The sequence below is a fragment of the Anser anser genome (assembly GCF_964211835.1).
Source record: "Anser anser genome assembly, chromosome: 26".
Classification (NCBI taxonomy): domain Eukaryota; kingdom Metazoa; phylum Chordata; class Aves; order Anseriformes; family Anatidae; genus Anser; species Anser anser.
Genome location: NC_139747.1, coordinates 1750094 through 1769798, shown reverse-complemented (window position 1 = coordinate 1769798; position 19705 = coordinate 1750094). Strand labels below are relative to the sequence as shown.

The 19705-nt window shown below is 43.8% G+C and overlaps 1 protein-coding gene across 10 annotated transcripts in view; it reads left to right on the top strand.

The window, feature by feature from the left end:
* The first annotated feature begins 267 nt into the window (after nt 1-267).
* Nucleotides 268-19705, top strand: part of LOC310886865 (uncharacterized protein) — a 57982-nt gene continuing 38544 nt past the window's right edge. The window contains exons 1-4 of one of the 10 annotated variants that reach the window (XR_014575503.1): nt 2001-2180; nt 3331-3407; nt 14335-14531; nt 15017-19623. Coding sequence is in view for 1 of the 10 variants with exons in the window: in XM_083812030.1 (XP_083668156.1) it covers nt 310-352; nt 1174-1363; nt 3331-3407 (310 nt within the window). In the remaining 9 variants the exon portion in view is untranslated. The other 9 variants (XM_083812030.1, XR_014575504.1, XR_014575505.1 and 6 more) reach the window with 9 other exon arrangements.

Sequence of the window (19705 nt, the reverse complement as noted above, 5' to 3'; positions counted from 1 at the left end):
TGACTCTGTTCATTTTTCCCCCCAAAGGCAAAAGATGTTCACAGCAACAACAAAAGGAAAGAGAAGTATGAAAAGATTAGTTTGATCAAAGGAATATCATGTCACACCAGAAGATTGATTTTTCCTTTCCTCCTGGACTGCCATGCCACTTCTCTCTGTGCTGGCCGTCAGGCTGTTGTGGAGTTTGCTTCCTTGTCTCACCATGCCTTGCATGCATGTCTTTTGATTATGACTTGTCTCCTTTTAATATCACACAAACAAGGCTCTGTCATGTCCCCGGTGCTGTCTGTCTGACCTATTTGTTCTGTGATGGCGAGGATAGAGAGTGGTTCAGTTATCACTTTCCTTGCAGGTAGGAGTCTCGGGACAGGACATTCAGTCAACCTCTCTGCTGACCTGTATTGTTTAGAAAGAGCACATATTGGAAAGAAAAATCTTAATATTTAAAGACAAACCAGTGCAAGGCTGAATGTCCTTTTTGTTTATATCAGCACTGAATCTTAACATATGATTAGCTCCTGCTGTGCTACAGTGCAGGCTGGAGTTTTGATGGACAGAGAGAATCATAAAGCAATAATATTTTAACACTTGGTATCAAATCACCTTTTGTTTAATGGGAATAAGGGAACAATCCAATTTTAATAATTCTAGATCACTCTGCCTAAGCAAAATGGGAGCTGGGGATGAGAGGCAGCGTTGGCTACCAGTGGGAAAACAAGTTTTAATCCTATAAATCACAAAAGGAAATTGCTAAGGCTATATCCCATACAATTAAGCCAATTTAAGTCTGACTATTAGGGGGAAAAGATTACTCATAAACTGTGGCATTTCAGTGTGGAGTTTTGTGGTAGTGTTGTATTCATACACACAACTTCAGTCTTTGGAGGCCTGTCTTTCACTAATCTTGTATTCAGGGCTGCTGGAAGCAACTGTAGTTCTATGAAAGTTCAATGATTACTTTACACAAGGGATATCTTGCTTCAATATTCTCATAGAGCCAACCTGCCTCGTATAATATCAGGAGATGAGCTATTATGTCCCCATTTCCATACTGCTTAGAAATAATACATTTCTGGGATGCAAAAATGAAGTAAGGTACCTCACAAGCCAGATATAGAAGCGTGTTTTCCAATATATCACCTGATTTATTTTCCTTTCTTCATGAATTATTAGGGGTTAAATCTTATGCTCACCAGCTGCTTGTCCAGCAGAAGCAGAAGGCTGGCGTGTTGCACTTGGACTCTGGCTTTCAGGCCGAAATTCAGTGGTATGAGATGCTTCGGCATGTGCTGGAGTGTTGGCACTTCTGGTCTGGAGCACGGTATCGTTCTCTGCTCTCTGGAATTCTGAAGGACATTTCACAGTTTGGTATATTATAAATCTGTTATATTTTTTTATTTCAAGAATGAAAAGCAGAGTAGAACATTTTGCTTCTTTTCCCCCCGATAAATATGCTTTTATATGAGGGACCTATGGAATCGCAAGCATTAGAGATAAAATGAACAACAGTCAGCCTTTGTCTAGATGGTCCTGCAGATTTCTCATTCTAAATAAATTTAAAGATCCTAAGCCCAGAAGCTTATCACTTATGCTGTTCTTGTGCAAAATATAAACCAGTAACTATCGTCTCAGGTCCATGTCTATTACTCAGCAGCTTGTGGTAGGATTGTAATGGATGCCTTAGAAACATAAACTTGATTTAAAGATCTCAAAATCGCACAATTTACCACTTATCTGTTCCATTCATTACTTAATGCTGAAGTTGAATTTTATTTTTATTTTAATTGTAATGACTTCAGGGTTTTTTATTTGTTTTGTTTTGTTTACACTTTTGTCTGCTGTCAAAGTCTTTAGCAAGTTGTGTATTGAGGCAAGAACTAAGCAGAGAATTAAATGTTCTGCAGGTGACAGTGAATATAAGCTGATCAAAGGTAGCTTCGTGGTCCTAAATTCTCCTTTTGGAAGGCTGTTGCTTCATGGGTATTTGTGGGTGTAGCTCCTTCAGTCACCTCACGCATTTAACAGAGCGAGGGCACACCACGCACCTGGTGCAGAACCTAGCCTTGCGTTGACTGATGGCTCGAAAATTGGCAAGTGAAGTGTTCAAGCTGCGGTTGCAGAGGCTCTGAGACAAAAAGGCATGGTTAATTGAGCAGCTAGACGAGATCTGGTGGAACAGGGTGAGTAAGGGCAGCGAAAGGCCCGGCTGCTGGCCTGCAGGCCCTCGGGCCCAGTAGGTGCAGGCCTGGAGCAGAGGCTGGGCCTGGAGGCACTGGGCTGCCTCCACACCCTGCAAGGGGTCTGGGGGTGTCCGGGAAAGGAATGGGGCGGATCTCTTGAGTGTGTTGTTGTGGTTAGTAAAGTGAGGCTGGCCAACGTGTTACTGAGAGACCTTTCTTTTTCTTATTTGTTTTCTCCTGTCCCAGTTAGCTGCCATAACAGGGAGCTGGATTTACATGATCTGAGTAGTCTTTCTCCCTGAAAGCTTTTCTGAGGGGGAAAAAAAAAAAAAATTGCAGCTATTTGTGAGCTGCCTTTGCAATATGCTCCACAGCTTGAACACTTCAAGCACAACAGATGAATTTTCAATCTCTAAAAGCAAACATTCTATATAGGAATAGGGCTTGCATTATCAAAGCGGTAATACAGTACAGGTGGGGATTTTGTTTTGTTTGGGTGGCTGGATAACAAACAGGCATTGTTATTTAAAAAAAGAGGGAGAGAGAAAAAAAGAGGAAGAATAAATTGTATAGGTGATTTTAACAGATTGATTTTATCAGCCCTCCACTGGAGCTTTGATAGCTCTCTGAGTGGCTGCGCTATAGGGAACACCGCAAAGAGATTGAGTAGCAACAGTTTGGTTTCCTAGAGCAATCAAGTGAAAGCTCTGAGTGACCTGATAATAAAAAATAGGAAAAAAAAAAAAAACAACAACTCAATAGATGCAAACATGAAAGCGTTTGTTAAATTGTTGTTGCAAGGATTAGAAAAGTTCAAAGAATGTGTTTTTTTAAACTGCACTCTTTTGTTGTTTTGTCATGATAAGCTACGAAGACTAAAATGAAACAGCAGATACAGACTCTTTTGTGATGCAGATGGTGTAATCTGGGCCTAAATATGAAAAACAGTGCTTGTTAAAAGAGCCTTTTGCTGCTTCACTGCAGTCTGTTATGAAAAAAATATTATGCGTAACAATGTTTCATACACCCCTATGAAACTTTATAAGTGTTTTACAAAGGATGAGAAGCATTGTTATCTGTGTAGTGATAATGGCGAAGCTCAGGAACAGATCCTGAAACTGCCTGATACCATCTTTTTTCACCTCTTAAGATCAAGTGCAGCTGTTACTACCTCTTGTGAGGTGACATTAGTCTGGTCTGAAGATGCCAACCTCCATAATAAACTGGGTAAGTGTCAGATAAAAACCTTGGTCAATTCTCCCTGCTAATCGGTATAGAATTTATCTTATTTTATTGATCATGGTCATTATTCTTGCATGACTTCTGTACTTATTTCTTGCTTCAATCCACAAAGATGATGAACCCATTTCAGGAATGCACTAAACTCATTCCATTTAAGCACTGTGAAGCTTAATGCAGATATTTTTTCTGTTTGAGTAGCTTGTGTCACCTGATTCTGGCATAGTGTCTCTTAAACTTAAATGTATCGGCCTTTACTTAAAGTGTTTTAAGTTAGATCAATGTGAATTTATTTTCCTAACAGCAAGGTTGAGATCCAGGTAGTAGGACTTCAGAAGTAAAACTCTGTATATTAGGCTGCATAAGCACCATCTGACACTGCCAGGAAAGCAGTTAGCACCGGTGTGAATGCTGGATTTGGTAGAAATTCTCAGCTAAGGCTGTCTAACATTGTTTAGTGGTGATAGGTTTCTAATTCAATTCAAAATAAATCCCTTCGCTGGGCTTAGAAATTCATGAAGGCGTATGTGCCCTCTCAGGGTCTCTGTCCTGATGGAGACTAGTGATTCCGTTCAGAATTCTGTGTTCTGACTGATTTAGAGATGATTCTGAGTCAGTTCAGATAAATGTCATGCCAAGTGATTCTGAGAGGAAGAACTCCAAACACTAATGCATGTTCACATGTTGTCTTGCCTATAGCAAAATCATCTGTCCCTTTTTCCTTTTGACTTCCTGCCTCTTAATGTGACGATAAAGCTAAAAAAGCTTTCAGCGAAATTTTAGCTGAAACAAACGCATGAAATGTTTCAGGTTTGAAGAAATTTATTTCACTGCAAATGTTCTAGCTTCTGGAACTGTTAGGGCTTCCAGCACTGTAGGGCTTAGAGCCCCCCAGTGTCGGGATCTGTACATACGTACAGCGGAGGGATAGTCCGTGTTTCGAAGGACTAATAGCCTAAAGTGGACCCCAGGGGAAAACCAAATGCAGGTAGGAAGCATAATAACTGGTAATATGTTCATAAGATTATGCCATAAATGAATTGGCAGAATTAACGTATTTTCTAATGAGGTTTCAGAAGCTGATATTTACTGTGGGATACATCCACCTGATTGGTACCAAGGTATGGATTGCAATATTAGGAACTTGGAAGCGGCATTTCAGGCTACGAATTTCAAGTGAGGAGCGAGTCAACAGTCCCCTGGAGGGTGTTTATTCTTATGCTGGCTGCCTGAACAATTAGCTTCTCTTTAGAAGGCAGTCTACCAAAGCTTGTACTATTTGTTTATCACTGTGAAGAGCAGCATTCATCAGCATCATTGAAATGAACATTAGAGTCTTAAAGAGCATCTTGCTGTTCTTTATTTTAAGTTAACATAGAATTATTGAAAATTACGCTTTAAAATACATTTTTTAAGGATAAAGCTCTTTTATATCCAATTACAAATAACAACCAATATTCCATAGAGCCCTTGATAACAGCTCCTGTTAGGCCTGAGGAGCAGTCAAGCAAAAAGTACATTGTAATAAGGTCACAAATGCTGTAAATTACTGGGTTCTCATCCTTGCATACATCTCACAGTGGGCCAAGAGGGTTTCACTTCATTAAATGTGAGAAGTCACAACTCATACTAAATCACGCCACAGCATCTGAATCATTAAATAGAGAACATAAGAAATTGCACCACATGGAGATGTTTCTCCTTTCTTCTTAACCTCTTATTTTCTATCAGCATGTTTTCCCCTGACTCGTATGTGGATTTCAGAGTTACAGCCTGAATTTACGGGGAGATGGGTAAACATCTTCTGCCTGGCCATAGCATATCCAGGCACATCTTGCCCGGATAACACGCTGGAAGGAAGCGGCCAAAGAAATCTTTGTGACAGGGTGCAGGGCTCTGCTGTCCACAAAGGCTTAGCAAACCTGTGCTGACTGCGTGAATCTAGGCAGAAATCCGAGGGGACCAAAAGGGATGTGGCATTGCTTAAATTGTTTTGCTTCCTGCTCTAGCTGCAGGAGTGTTACGAGCTTATGGTTTCCATCTGTGTTGTCTTTGGTCTAAGAAATTGTTCTGTAGGTGACTATAACTCAAAGTACACATTCCTTTGCTAGTAAACCACCCACCAACTTCTATTTTGGATCTGTTTTACATTCTGTGTGTCTCCACGTGGCCACTGTGCTCTGCCATCCATCATCTTAATCTGCACTTCAGCTTTCTGTACGCGCTGGCCCAGGACTACTGCCCAGAGCTGTAAGCCCATACTGTGCCACAGATCTCCCCACTGAGAGCGACAGCCCATAAATATTAGCTGAAGATCTATTAGGCCATTGCCAGGGTTCACTGTCCTAAGGCTGTACAAGATTTTTCTCAGGCTCGATCCTCTTTAAAAGCTTCGGTCAGACCTAGTTCCTTTCCATGTCCCGTCTACAGGCATTATCTTCTGGCTAAGGCTGGATATGGGATGCTTCTTGATCTTAGCCCGTCTGGTATTTCTTCTAACCCAAATGCATTCTGTGTTTCCTATAAAGGGAAAACTACTATCAGCAGTTTCTCTTCGATCCACTTCTGCCCCGGATAGTTCATTTGGGATAGTTGGAGGGCTGACCATTAACCTTCACTGAATAGAAGAAGGTAAATAAGATGATTTTTAAAAATATATATATATTATTTTAACTATTCCAGGTTAATACCCCCTTTTTATTGTTGCTAGTGTATTTTTCTTCCTCTTGCTCTGCATTTCACGTTGATCTTATATTAGCCTAACTTGCTGAACACGGCTTCTCACCGGTGCTAGCAGCAGCAGAACGAAGCTGAAGTCTTTGAAGCAGCCGCGTGTTAGCAGCAGCTGGGGAGGCAGCCTGCCTGAGCTGGTGAGAAGCACAGGAGTTCACTTCCTACATATGCCCCCAAATCTACTTTTGGCCGCAGGCAAATGCTCTCACTTCGTGGTGCTTTTGTCTTTGCCTTTTATCTATTGAATATTTGCATTCGCGGCTTTTGGGGTAGGGAAGAACTCTTATTATGTGTTCGTACAGCTCTTCCCAGGATAAAAACCTCAGCAAAGTTCAGGATCCTGTGTGCTGCCAGAATATAAATAGCAAATGTTTAAATCTCAAGGTGCCAAACCTCTTGAGTACCCATTATCCTGAATGAGATAAGCGAGGGCCCAGCAGAGGGGAGGTGCATGGCCTGTGCGGCTTGAGAGGATTCAGCTTTGCTGATGCTCCCTGAACTGTGGTCTTGCAGCTGGGATTTAGAACCCAGCAGCAATGCTGCTTTGGCAGGAGAGCCATTCCCTTCCATCATATTTAGAAAGCTCGGTCTGGTGCAGCCTTCAAAATTAAATTAAAGGCTCTTGCCTGCTGCAGCATTCAACTTGTGAATATTTATAGGGGATCCTGTAAGGCTTCCAGAGGGCAGACTTCCACTGAAGGGCGGCCACAGCATAAATGCACCTGCTGGTACGCAGCTGACACTACTGTGGTGTGGCTCTGACCTCGGAGTCCCACCTTGGTATCTTTCCCTTGAGCTTGATTAACACTGTATGGTTTCACATCCTTCTCTAATGAAGTTTGCAGCTCTTTGTACACAGGTGAAGTGAAAAATCAGGTTCTTTACTGACCGTTGCAGGGGCCATAAGCACAGAAAACCTACCCAGTCTTTGTAGTCATTGATACTGTGGTTGTTTCTACCCTGGTGGTACCTGCACATGTGCAACAGGACCAGAACCCTGGTGGCTGGAGTATGTGCATTCAGGGAGGGCGTCCTGATCAGTAAAACATTGCAGAATGGTTGAGGGAAATGCCAGCGTTCTCTCAGGAGGGGAAACAGGCACATAACTGCCCTTTATTGCGGTGTGTTGGTTTGGGGACAAACCCCATCCCACACTGTCAGTGAACTTGTATCATATCTGTGAGATGGAGTGGGAGACTGGACATGCAGATTTAATGTTTATGAGAAAACAAGTCCATTTATTTTTAAAGCCAGCAAGTACCTCCTAACCTACAGGACTTCTCTAAATCAGTTCCTGCTTTACAGACAGGATCTGTGCTCAAAATTTACAAGTAGTACTGGTATACTGTGCCAAAGATTAGATATCTGCATTTAAAAAAAAAGGAGGAGTGGAAGCATCTTTTCCGTCTGAATTTATGTAACCTCAGCATTCAGCTTTTATGGCTGGCTTTGTCAGCTGCTATCGTATTTCTGTGCTCCCTGTTGGTGCTTCACGATTGCTATTAAGTCATCCCTTAACTGCTTTGCAAGAAGCTAAACCTTCTCTTTGATGAGCTCAAACTTTAAAGAGAAAAAGGGGCGTATTTTGGTCAAAAGATTCAGAAAATCACTGTAACTTATTTGTTGTTGTTTTAATAATCAGTTATTTTGATCAGTTATTTTGAGTTCTGTTCCCATTCAGAGGAAAATGCAAAGAAGATGAGAGAAAAACATGCCACTATTAGAAATCCAAACTTTGATTTTAGCTCATAAATCATGTGCAGTCGGAACAGAGAAAACAGAGAACGCTAGGTAATAGGATTCATCAAGTTTTGCTGACTTTAATAATAAAAGCTGCCACCCCAAAGAAATAAAGTACATTCAGCATGCAAAGGGAATAAAAATATGAACTCATCTTGGCTAATGGCTCTGAGAAGTAATATAAAGATATGCATAGATTACTTTGAACCTTAAAGAGGGATGCATCCAATTTGCATAAAATGTTAATAGTAATTTTAGGGGTAAGAGATTTACTTCGAAACATAGGGATTGTTACAGGGAATTGTTAAAGCGGAGTCTGTCGCTGAAGGTTTTCTTTGGAGTCCCATCAAATGTGCATGGTGACACCTTCGTGCTTTGGTTCTGCCGAGCTTAGCTTATGTGTACGTTACCAAACCCCACCGAAGCTCCCTTTTTGGGTGGAACTTTGTTCCATTAAGATAGGAAAAAAGGAGCAGGGATAGAAGGAGGTGTGGAAAAATATGTAGAAGAAAAAAATACATAAATATTGTGATTTGCTAAACCTCTAAAACAATACATATAATGAAAAATGTCTCTGCAGTGTTTGTTCCAGTTGGCCTTTGTTGTGGAGCGTTATTCCACAATTCTAACCTGCTTTATGTGCAGCACGTTACTCACTTCCACAGTTTTTAGTTTACTTCTGATTGTGGATCTCATCAGTAAAGGCATAAAGGGCCATCACTAGTCATTAGTGTCCATCGAGATTTCACATGGTCTTTTAAATAATAGATGGCTATCTGCAAGCTTTGTGAATTGACTTACAGCCAAATCTGTACGTGTTAGGTTTCCATCTGTCTGCAAAGTGTGACTTCAAACTTAGACCGTGATCTTGTATTTTCTTTTTTTAATTCCCACCTGGGTATGTGCCCCCTTCATTGCTTCAGCCATGCTGCGACCCATCGGTTACAACCACTGAAATGGACTGCCCTGAATCTGCTCCCTGGCAATCAGCCTGGTAAATAAAATAAAATAAAACTGAAGTCTTTTTCCAGCATGGAGTTCAGTCTCTTCCTCGGATCCTGGGGCAGTGGGTGCTGTGAAGGCAGTTGTCCCCATTTTTACACAGTGCCTGGAGCTCTGCCCAGGCGAAGGCGTACCCGACGCAGTGCATATGGCATCAGACAGCTTCTGCCCCAAACCCTCTGTAATTGAAGCGGGCACCACAGACCAACAACAGGAGTGCGGTGTTAGCATCGCTCCAACCTCAGTGAGCTGGAAAATGAAGAACAGGGCGACTGAGCCGTTTCTCGGGGACCTTGCAGGGAGTCTGTGGCAGATCCCTGTACAGTGCCGTAAGCGTGCATCCAGCTCCGTCCCCTTTGATTTCTTCTCTTTACCTGCAAGGGAAGTAAAGGTTTGTCCCCAGGCAGGCGCCTTCTCCTGCAGCAGGGTGCCGGCAGTCCCAGCAGGGCCTTGGGAGAATCCCTCTGGGGGAAGCAAGGCTGGGATTTAACCTTGGGCTTACCCAGCAGTAAGAACTGAGATTGCACCCAATTTCTGTCTCCAAATTCCCTCTGACTTCCTCAGACAGAACAACTGCACACACAAAATTAAAATGAGGGAGACAGTGCAATGTGCGGTTCGGATGTGCTCTGCGAGGCAGGGTGTTTATTCCGATCCATCCCAAAGATTCATTTGTGACACCTCTTTAAAGTTATTGTTTCATTGCGTTTTCCATCTTTCTGCTTTCCCCACCACATGGCTTTGAACTGGGTGCTTATTTGCTAATTACCCCTTTTCTTGGCTTGCCACGTAGGTCTCATTGTTATTGTTATTAATGCTTTTACAGTAGTTACGAGAGAAATCTCCTCCCGCCTCCCCTCGCAAAAACAAACACACATTTTATCAACAGAGCTAACACGATTGCAGCTCTGCTGCTATGTTTTATTTATTTCTGTATAGGTTTGATTCCATTGCAGTTTCTCATTTTTGCCTGATGTATTATTCATGATTTATACAATATTGGAGCTTGTGTAGGACACCCTCATTTTATTAGCTGTGCAATAATTTTCTGAGGTATATAAAAGCAAGACACAGTAGGCTCTTCCTCTTCCCCATTTCCTTGTGTGTGCTGTTTGCAGGGAAGCAATAGCTGTAATACGTGGTTAAAACAATTACCGCTTCTGCTTTCAACACCTCAGTGACTGAGATAGAATATAGCAGCAGGTAAAACGCTCCTTCCTTTCAGTACTTTATGATGCGATAGCTATTACTATCAACATCATTGCTGGTCTAGAAGTGGGTAGACGCCTTTGCCACGACTGGAATGACGTGGTGTCTGATTTGGTTCGTGCACGAGGCCCTTTTGGTTCAAGCTAACAGGTCAGAGTAAAGCACTGCAATTACATCAATTGCATGGGCGTGGGAAAAAAAAGGGGTGAGTTTAAGGAGTTAAATTTTCCTGAGTGCTTTAAGACCAAATGCTGAAACACAGACACAGAAAGTGAAATACCTGTAAGTGACTCCAAGCCTGTTTGGAAAATATTTCCTGCCTGATTTGCTCAGACACGTGGGCACCTGAAGTCAAGAGGGGAAGAGGAACCAGTAGGTTCATTTGTAACTGCAGAAAGCTGTTCCCTATCGACAACAATTAAACCAGGCTGTCTTGGAGCTCTATTTAAGGCCTTTATGTGGGCAGGAGCTTTGGGTATAGCTCCCCATCACCTGGGGAAGGTAAGGTACTGTGCTGAGGGCATGGACCCATTCTGCCTGCTCTGCTCCAGGGATCCCTCCCCCTGCCACGCAGCTGGCCCTAGATTATTCCTCACGGAGCTCACTGCCGTGCCGTGGTTAGTACCTCTGTTCTGTATTCTGCTGTCGCTCTGTGCTTTCTTGCATCACTGAGATTCAATATACCTTTCCTACTGTGTTATTTTTAATTTCTTTGGAATGTAGAAGAATAAAATGTGCTCTAAATTTTTAATTCCTTTTTATAATTGCTTAATATCTAATTTTTTCCTGTCTTCCATATCCCTGGGAAAGTCCAAGTAGGCTTTGCTGCGCTGCTGTACTGTTTAGCCCCATGTTTTGCTGAGCAAAGCAGTGACCTTGCTGTGCTCCTGTGGCTGGCTGGGCAGGGGGAGCGGGTGAACCGGCACAAGCACCTGCTTGTTGAGAGGAGAGCGGTGGTGGGTAGCCAGGTACACGGGCTGACTTCAGGGGATTTCTGTCATTTTCAGTTATTTGGACTTTTAATAAGATGTTTTTGGTGGTGTCAATACCTACTGCTTTATGACTGACATGCAACTGTTCTCTCTGATCCTATGTTAGAGCAGGCTTAATGTTCTGCTTTAAAAATTGATATTTTGTCAATATGTATCACGCTTCTGTAATATGCGAGTTGTTACAGCCTCTGCATTCTTGTGTGAACAGATCAGAGCTAATTTCTTCTCTATCCTTCCCATTTCCAGTTCTTTCCAGTCCCAGGAATACGTCAGGGAAAGCCAAGGCATCACCCTAAATGGGTGCCTTTTGAGCTTTTCTGTGCGATGACCCTTTTCCTTATCCTGGGGGAGGATCCTCTTCCAGCAGACAGTAGCTGCCACCGTGTCAACTCTCCCAGCCGAGTTCTAGATCCCAGAACAATTTCTCCTGCTCCCATTACTGGTGAATATATTAGACCTAAATGGTTCTGTCATCACGTTCCCCAGATGATAACATTTTCCCACCTTACAGTCAGTATAAAACTTTATGATATTATTGACTTGAGCACATCTCAGCCAGGCCTTGGAGTTATTGATTTAATGACTCTCTTCTTCTCCTTCCCCTCTTTATTCTGTTCCACTGTTAATTCTCACTTTATTAGAACTGCTGGTGCTCCAAGCCTTTTATTGCATTAGTATGAACTTATTTCTCAGTATGAAACCATAAATTATCCACTGACCGTTCCCGTATTGAATGGGAAGGTAATAAATACACGGAAATTCAAAGAAGTTATACTCAGATCTATTTGCCCTCTGTCTCCTGAGTCAACTCCTCTCCTTGAACAACTGTGCTAGACCGTGAAAAAGATATAAATGTCACCCAGCATCGTAGTGCCTGTTAGCAGTCGGTGGCGATGCTCAGGAAGGGAACGTCTGTGCAGCTGGAGTGGCAGAAAGGGCGTTATTTTAAAGCACCACCTTGGGGCAGATCGCTAGCGAGGCTGGCACTGATTTCATTCAGTTCCCCACAGACACAAACCAGTCCTGCTGGCCGAGGAGACTGGTTCCCTCCTTCTCGTGGGGAAGGTTGCTGGCAGCACAAGCTGGGTAAAATCCTCACCGCTGAAAAAACGAGCAAGACAAAGAAACCCTCTGTAATTCCAGACAGAAAACATGCGGTAGGAGATTCTTTTGAGTTAGTCAAGCAGCTCACATGATATTTGGTATATGTGTGGTGTTTAGCATCGTCCCTGGGGGATAAATGTTTAAGAAATAATGGATGCCCAGTTACTACTGGTCATGCTCTGCTTGTACTCTCTTAGGTCTGGGGAACCGAGAGAGGGTCTGATGGGATTACGTTGGCTGTAAACACGATGCACGGTCTCTCAGAATACATTTTTTTTTTCTGTGTGACGTTGGGGGTCACAGTCATCAATTTAGTATACTTTCTGTCATGCACTCTGCCATTAAGATAAATTAGTTTGTGTGGGTGTCTGAAGAGTTGGAGGTCAGGAGTTACACCGAAGGATTTGTTTTCTTCATTACATGCGTGTGGAATACGTGCTAGATCCAAGCCACGGCCACCCCTATGCTAACATCTTTTTGGAGCAGAGCGAAGCGGGGCTGCTAGGGAGCTGGACACAAAGGTATGAGACGAAGATGGTTTGGAGAGGGTGTGAAGAGTGGTGATTTAAATAAAAATGTGTAGACTCACTCTGGTCAGTGTTACACCAGTGTAGCTCTGTAGACTTCACTCCTGATTTATGGCAACACTGGAAGAAACTCGCTCCCTGCAATGTCTTCTGCTTCTCTCTGCATCATTCAGTATCCAGATTTTTTAACGTAAAGGAGAATGGTAGACAGTGGGTCACATCAAAAGCGTGCATGTAAATAGCACAGAGAGAAGGCTCATAGTACAACGCGTTCAGTAGAAAGCATACCGAGTGCAAACATACGCACGATGAACTATATTATTATAGCATAAATGCGTGTCATATATAGTGGAGAAGTATCTGAGCATGAAGGAGACTGGAGGACACAAGAACGAGGAAGGTGAAGGAAATGCTCTTGACCAGTGGTCTTTACCAATCCCAGATTTAAGTACTGTCAGCAGTGATTAACTCAGTAACGGCTGCAACCCCTGCAGCTCCCAAAGCTCACCAGGCGCTCAATCCAATGCGGTAACGTTAAATCAAGTCTCAGGCCAATCATAAAATAACCGCTAGTGGTTAACACCAAGGGCCTCGCTGGTGGGGAACCCGGGACCTCCTCTGAAATTCGAACTTTTGGGTTGTGTTTAAGCAATCTTCTGAACCTCTGGTGAAGCACACAGGGCTGTGATCGGACAGACTGCAGGAATTCAAGTTGTGAAAGAAGTGCCGCATGCTGCGATACCATCCTGCTGGTGACCTGTGAATCCACGCTTAGCGCTTAATTCTCCTGCATTTGCGGAGGAGTTTGTGCTGAGAACTTGGTGGGTTTTGAGCTGTTTACTCAGGCTGTTTAGAGTGTGTGATTGCTCACCTAAGTCGCATGCTTTTGCATTTCCACTGTGTGCTTGGCTGGCTGAAATTTTAATGAATAACAGATTACAAACTGCAAATAATGAAAAGTGAATACTCCTGTCTGCACTAACATCCTATTTCTCCTGTGTAAATACATATATTATGGAGTCCCATATCCCAGCATTTGTCCAAATGACAGCTCGTTCACGGAAACTGAATTATCTCTGCAGCGCAGAGGAAGCTCTGTGTTTGCTAACACCGAGTTTCTTGTGTAGAACTTTGTCGTGAGTTTTCTTAAAGTAGGCAAATACTTCCTGGGGGAAAAAAAAAAGGGTAAAGCCACAGGTTGTTTTTAACTTCTTAATGTTGTGCTACGTGGGTCTGCCCCTGCTGATGCTGGAGCTCAGAACTGCAGCTGGAGGAGGTTGCAGTGGCTCCGTGCCCTCACCTCTCTGCGATCCTCTTCTTTTTTTGCCTTGCCTTGAGTACATCTGTGCTGCCTAAAAACGCAGGAGGTGGCACCTGTGGTTCGCCATCAAGCTTTCGGTCCCATGCTTTTTGTTCAGTGGGGTTGTACTCACTTAAACCCACGTAAGAGAAAAGCTGTAGGAATAATGGACAGAATACTAAAAGTGCTGCCTGTCCAGAGCTGATCCTCCCACAAAAAAAATCATTTGTTTCACTGACCGTAACACTGATGTAAATGGTGAATGTATAAGTGTGGTAATGTATGCATAAGTATTTCTTTTTCATTAGAATTTTGCTAAGTGTCCATCCGTGGCAAAAACCCAGAAGGTCAGGCGTGAACGTTTCCGAAGGGGAAGTGGAGCGAGCTGCGGGTGTGTTCGTTACCGTGCATGGGACTGGCACAGACGGGAGCCTAATGCAAGCTGATCCGCGGTATTGAACCGCCACCCCTGTGCTCCGCGTGTGCACAGCCGCCGCCTCCTTGGGTAAGGCTATTACAGGAGAAAGAGCAGAAATTCCGAAGGTTGCAGGGAATAATAATTTAGAGACAGTGGAAGGAAATGATTCAGAGGACCTCCTAAAGCTCACTCATTAGCTGAGGTCACTCGCCCTCGGTTCCCTGCAATAAGGCAGGTGTGGTGGGGGAGCTTTGCTCTGAGACAATCGAGTGAAAACAACTTCCACTCTAGTGAGTATTTAAGCTCAGCGTGAATAAGATGAAGTCACAAATATCAGAGCAGAGAAGTAGAAAGAATTGTAGAGTAAAATGGGCTGTGTATTAAGTAGATTGCAGCATGAGAGGGGACTGGGTCAGTAATTGCCTACTGGTCCCACTCTGACTAATTCTTTTGCTCGGACACACTATGAGGCACATCACTTTTTGACCCTGTTCTTAACTTCAGCCCTGCGGCGGCACGGAGAAGCACTAAAGCATTAAAACAGATTTATTTATACCCTCGTGTAAATCCAGTGTAAACATCAGCAAAGGAGATGGCCCCGTTCCTCTGTCAGCTTGAACAGCAGCGGGATGTAAAGCAGCTCTTCTGCCTTAGCACTCACACAGCCTGGAAATGAAAGGACAGACCCCACCGTAACGGTTACGTCAATCCAGGGATGTGAAACGTAACCGTGAGAGCACACCGATGTGACGGCCTCTGTGATTCTCACCCTTCTGAGCCATGCTGTTGGCTGCATCCATCCTCTGCGGGGACGGGAGGCAGGCCGGAGCTCAGGGCGAGCGCTGCTGGATGGACCGGCAGCACATGTGGGCTTTGTCGAGCATGAACAGAAACATGAATTTGTGCTCGGACACCACGTGAACTCGCTGTCTTCCCATCCAGAAAGGTGTGTAGGCCCGATTATTTGAAGTGGGAACACAGCACACCTGGTGGAGCCCAGGCCCCGAGCCGCAGTTAGCTGAGCAGCTACGCTTGGTCTGCATCTGCCTTTTACCAGGCAGTCTGGGGAGCGGTTGTCTCAGCTTTAAGGGAGTTCCTCGTTAATAACCATCATGATTTTGTAGGCATGTGTATTTTTAGCCTGTTTCTGTGATTCATGGTATTATTTTTTGAAAAAAACATAGTGCGACCAGCTTAAATTTGATCTGTGGCAGGTTTATAGATTGGTAGGATGTAGATTTTCTTTCTTTAGCAGGGAAGACTCGGTCAGATTTGTCTGTATCAGCATCAGTGCTTTATATGAAAATGCAAATGCCTAAAATAAAACAAGGAGTGCAATTTATGTGCAGATGACTGAGGGAATAGAAATCTCTCTGACCTCCTGCAGCATCATCTGGAATCTCCACCGGTTTGCAAACAGGCTGTTTATATTATTAATGTCTTGAATAATGAATCACTGTACATGTAAATGAGCTATTGGTATAACACTTCTGAATAAGTCTGTTTCAGGCACATTTCGATGATTGTTTGGCCATTAACTTTAGTAAATTTAAGAATGTGAAAGGAAAAGAGAAAAGGATATATAATTTCCTTATTATTTAGCTTTGTTTTAAATGAAACTCTTGGAAAGATGTATATCATTTTAATTTTTGTTCCAGAGGCTTTTATGTAAATTAATAGCATTGGAGAATTGGCAAGAACACTCATTCAATTTGGAACAGCCATGATTATAAGCTTTACATTAATATAACAACAATTTAACAGTGGCTGATAGATGGGACACAACCATGTAATTATCAAAAGTGAGCCACTTTCTTGATCTCTAATTAGTTCTATAAGCAAATATAGTTTTGCTGGAACTAATTGCTGTATTATAGCTGGCAGTGAGGTGAGTGCTGAACTGGAGTTCAGGTACCGAGCATGGAGTGTTGCACATCCAAAGATTTTTCTATTTTCTGATTTAATCAGATGTATAATTCAATTATACATGTTGGGCAAAAGGAAGCATTTGTGCGTGTAGGAATAACCTTCTCCTTTCTGCAGTCTCCTCTGCTTTATTAATAGCCAGCAACGACCCAGTCTGGGGTTTGTTTCTGTCTGGGAACAGAGGTCTAAGGAACCACCGTTACAGTGAGAACTGTGAGCAGGTAGTGTTCTACACCTGCTTAGCAGAGACAAAGGAAATTATGACCTGGACGGGGAGCAATAATTTTTTTTCCTCTCCTCTGCATTCCCTTGGTCATCACACAGCTTCCACTTGTTCGTGGCATCTCATTCGCTTGGTAGGTCTTTAGCCACGGAGCTCAGTTTGCTTTTAAACATCCATTTTCATCATGACTCATTATTTAATGAAGCTAAAAATGGAAGTCAGAGCACTTGTTTCAATTATTCATGGAAAGGCAGAATAATAATTCTATTTTTAATAGTGCTGTAGTGACACATCTCTTGCACATGTCTAAGTGTGGTTTTCTGTGACAAGGCCTCAAAACCACAGCAAATGGGACCTGTGCTCGTGTGCTGGAGAACTCTGATTTTGCAAGGTCTGTTTATGTTTTGTCACTGCACCATAAATTGTATTTTTCAGCTTTTATTGCCTGTATCCTCTTCGGAAATACTTTCTCTCATTAGAGTAAACCAATTACCAAGTGCCAGTGCTTTGTTCCAGCTCAATCTGAGCAATTGTCCTAGTACTAATTGCTTAAGGGCAACTACCACGATCTATCAAGATCGTAGCTTGGCAATGCTAATGCATTTAGTGGGGAGATTATTGAATTTATTAAACATTTGGCCCAATGCAGCTTCTAACAAATGCATTTTGTGAATATGACAGTCCTGGCGAGTGAATTACAGACTCGTTACTTGGGCCTCTTGAATAGAAACCATGATTCTTGTCAAGGCCGTTAGCTCCTTTGCAAAACAAGGGCTGTCGTTTCATTAAGTAGCTCTGCACATATCGCAGGCTCCAGCATGCAGCCCAGTCACTCTCTGTCTCTATCATAATTCCTCACAGAACCTGAGCTCTTTCTGTCCACAGGCGCTCCTGTATGGGAGGTGGGAGCTAGTTTTGCAGGACAGGCGCTTCTGCCAGGTGCAGAACCAGTTCTCAGGTCAGCAAACAGATGGACTGAGCAGCATGATTATTTATTCCTTTTCTATGGAGGCAATACCAACGATGGGATGGAGGTCCGCAGGGGGTGTATAATTTTCCTGTGCTTCTGTATTTGTGGGAAGGGGCTGCTCCTGTTTATGCCCAGCTCCATGAGCTGCACATCAAGAGGGGATGTTCTCTGGTGGAACTGAAAGAAAAATAAGTGCCCCTCAGTTTTGTGTTGCGCTCTGCAATGTCAGAGTAGAGGAACTTTGTTTTTGTTTGTGCTGAGGAGAATGAACTGAACAGAGCTGGGAGTTTGTATCTTTGTTTATTTGGTGCTGTTTGTGCAGTGGGGACCATGTAATTACGAGTGCATGAAAGGAATCTAAACAATGCGAATAGGGAAGCTTTGAACATGAAAATGAAGTGCAACTCTTAGATCTGATTGCTCTGCTCTATTGTAATCCCATCTTTAATTTCACTCACGTTAGTGATTCCGAAAAGAAACATTGAATTTCCGTCCTTGCTGTTTCCATTTGCCTTGGTACAAAGCTTTACCATCACTCCTAAACAGTGCAGTGTGGCGTCCACCCTGGTGACGAAGCCACCCGAGGACTGGAAGCTGTGGGGTGAGCGGGGGGGCTGATCTTCCTCGCACCGAAAGCAGGGGCAAAACTTGAGCTGACTTCTTCAGCAAGCGGTCGTGCCCTAAGAAAAGAAACAGATTTCAATTCCAAACTTCCAAACGCTTGTTTTATAAACCGCAGGAAAAAAAACACTCCAGGAATTATGAATAATGCCTCCTCCCAGCATCTTTGTCACACATCTTAGAGGTTGGTAGCACAGCCTTTGTTGTCGGCAGGGTGTCGGGCTGCTGCTGCTGAGCTATCGCTTCTCCAAACAACCCCTTCCCCTTCCTTGCCGGTATTTCTTTTCAAAGGATGGGATTATGAAGCAGAACAGCGGATCGAAAGGTTTTTCAAGGCCCCCTGCAACTTCAGAAATACTGGGTCTGGCCGGTGTCCCCCCCCCCGCCTGCTCCGCTCGCAGCCCTGGGATGTGCGGTGGGGGCGGCCCGGGGCCTTTTGCTGGTCCATCTGCTGGGCCTGCAAAGCCCCGGCTCCGTGTACAGGCCTCGCGGGTCTCCTCTGAGCCAGGATTACAAGTAGCAGATGGTCTGAAGCGCTCATTGATCTCGAACGTCACAGAAGATGTACGTAGCCTCCCTGTGCCTCCCGAGGGTTACAGGTGGCCGGCTCCGGGCTTTTGGCAATCGTCAGCGTGGGCAAGAGGAGGCAGGGCCACTCCGGCATCTCCTCAAATGGGAATATTCCGTACAGGGGAAAAAGTGCCCTTAATCCAAGCTAGTGATTTTGCTTTTTGTGAAAAAATAAAACTGTTATTCTTGGAGAAAAGTCACACGGCTTGCGCTGCTCAGAAACAGCCAGATCACAGCTATCTCAGCTACGCGGGAAAAAGTGCAAGCTCCTCTCTGCCGAGGTGACCACTCATTGCAGTAGGAAGAGTCACCAAAGAGTGCTCTATTCTGAGGGAAAGGATTGTTCCCTTTTCGACTGTTACTGTGATATAAGGTGGCCATGCTCACCTCTCAGCTGGGTGGGAAATAACGTCCCCGGAATAGGTGCACGTTAGCACACGTGCAGCCTCTTCTGCTGAAACCCACTTGGCACCGAGTGAGCGCAGAGGGCAGAAGCGCTGGTGTTCGGCTCTTCTGCGGAGATTCGGAGTTGACCTTGGCTGCCGAGCTGTCTGCCACCTCTCCTGGAGCAGCAGAGGCTCCCTGGAAGCTCGGCAGCTCCTCCCGGCTTCAATTTCTGCCGAGGGCATGGAGGTACTCACAGCTTCCCGACCTGATAAACGGCAGGCAGCTCTGAGCTGCTTCTGTCGCTGGGCTGCAGCACTGGGAAACACAGCACCGAATTTTCAACTATCCCTAATATTATTCCACAATAATTCCACTATAGGTATAGATTACACACACATGTATATATATTTATGTGTTTGTTAAACCTCTATCTGAGAATTGCAGATACCCAGCTTCCCATTTACCTGGCCTTCCCCTTTAGGGCTCTTGATTAATAGATTTGGAAGTGGCCAAGCAATGCCCTGACATTAATCATATTCGTCTGTCTCCATATTACCTGAATCA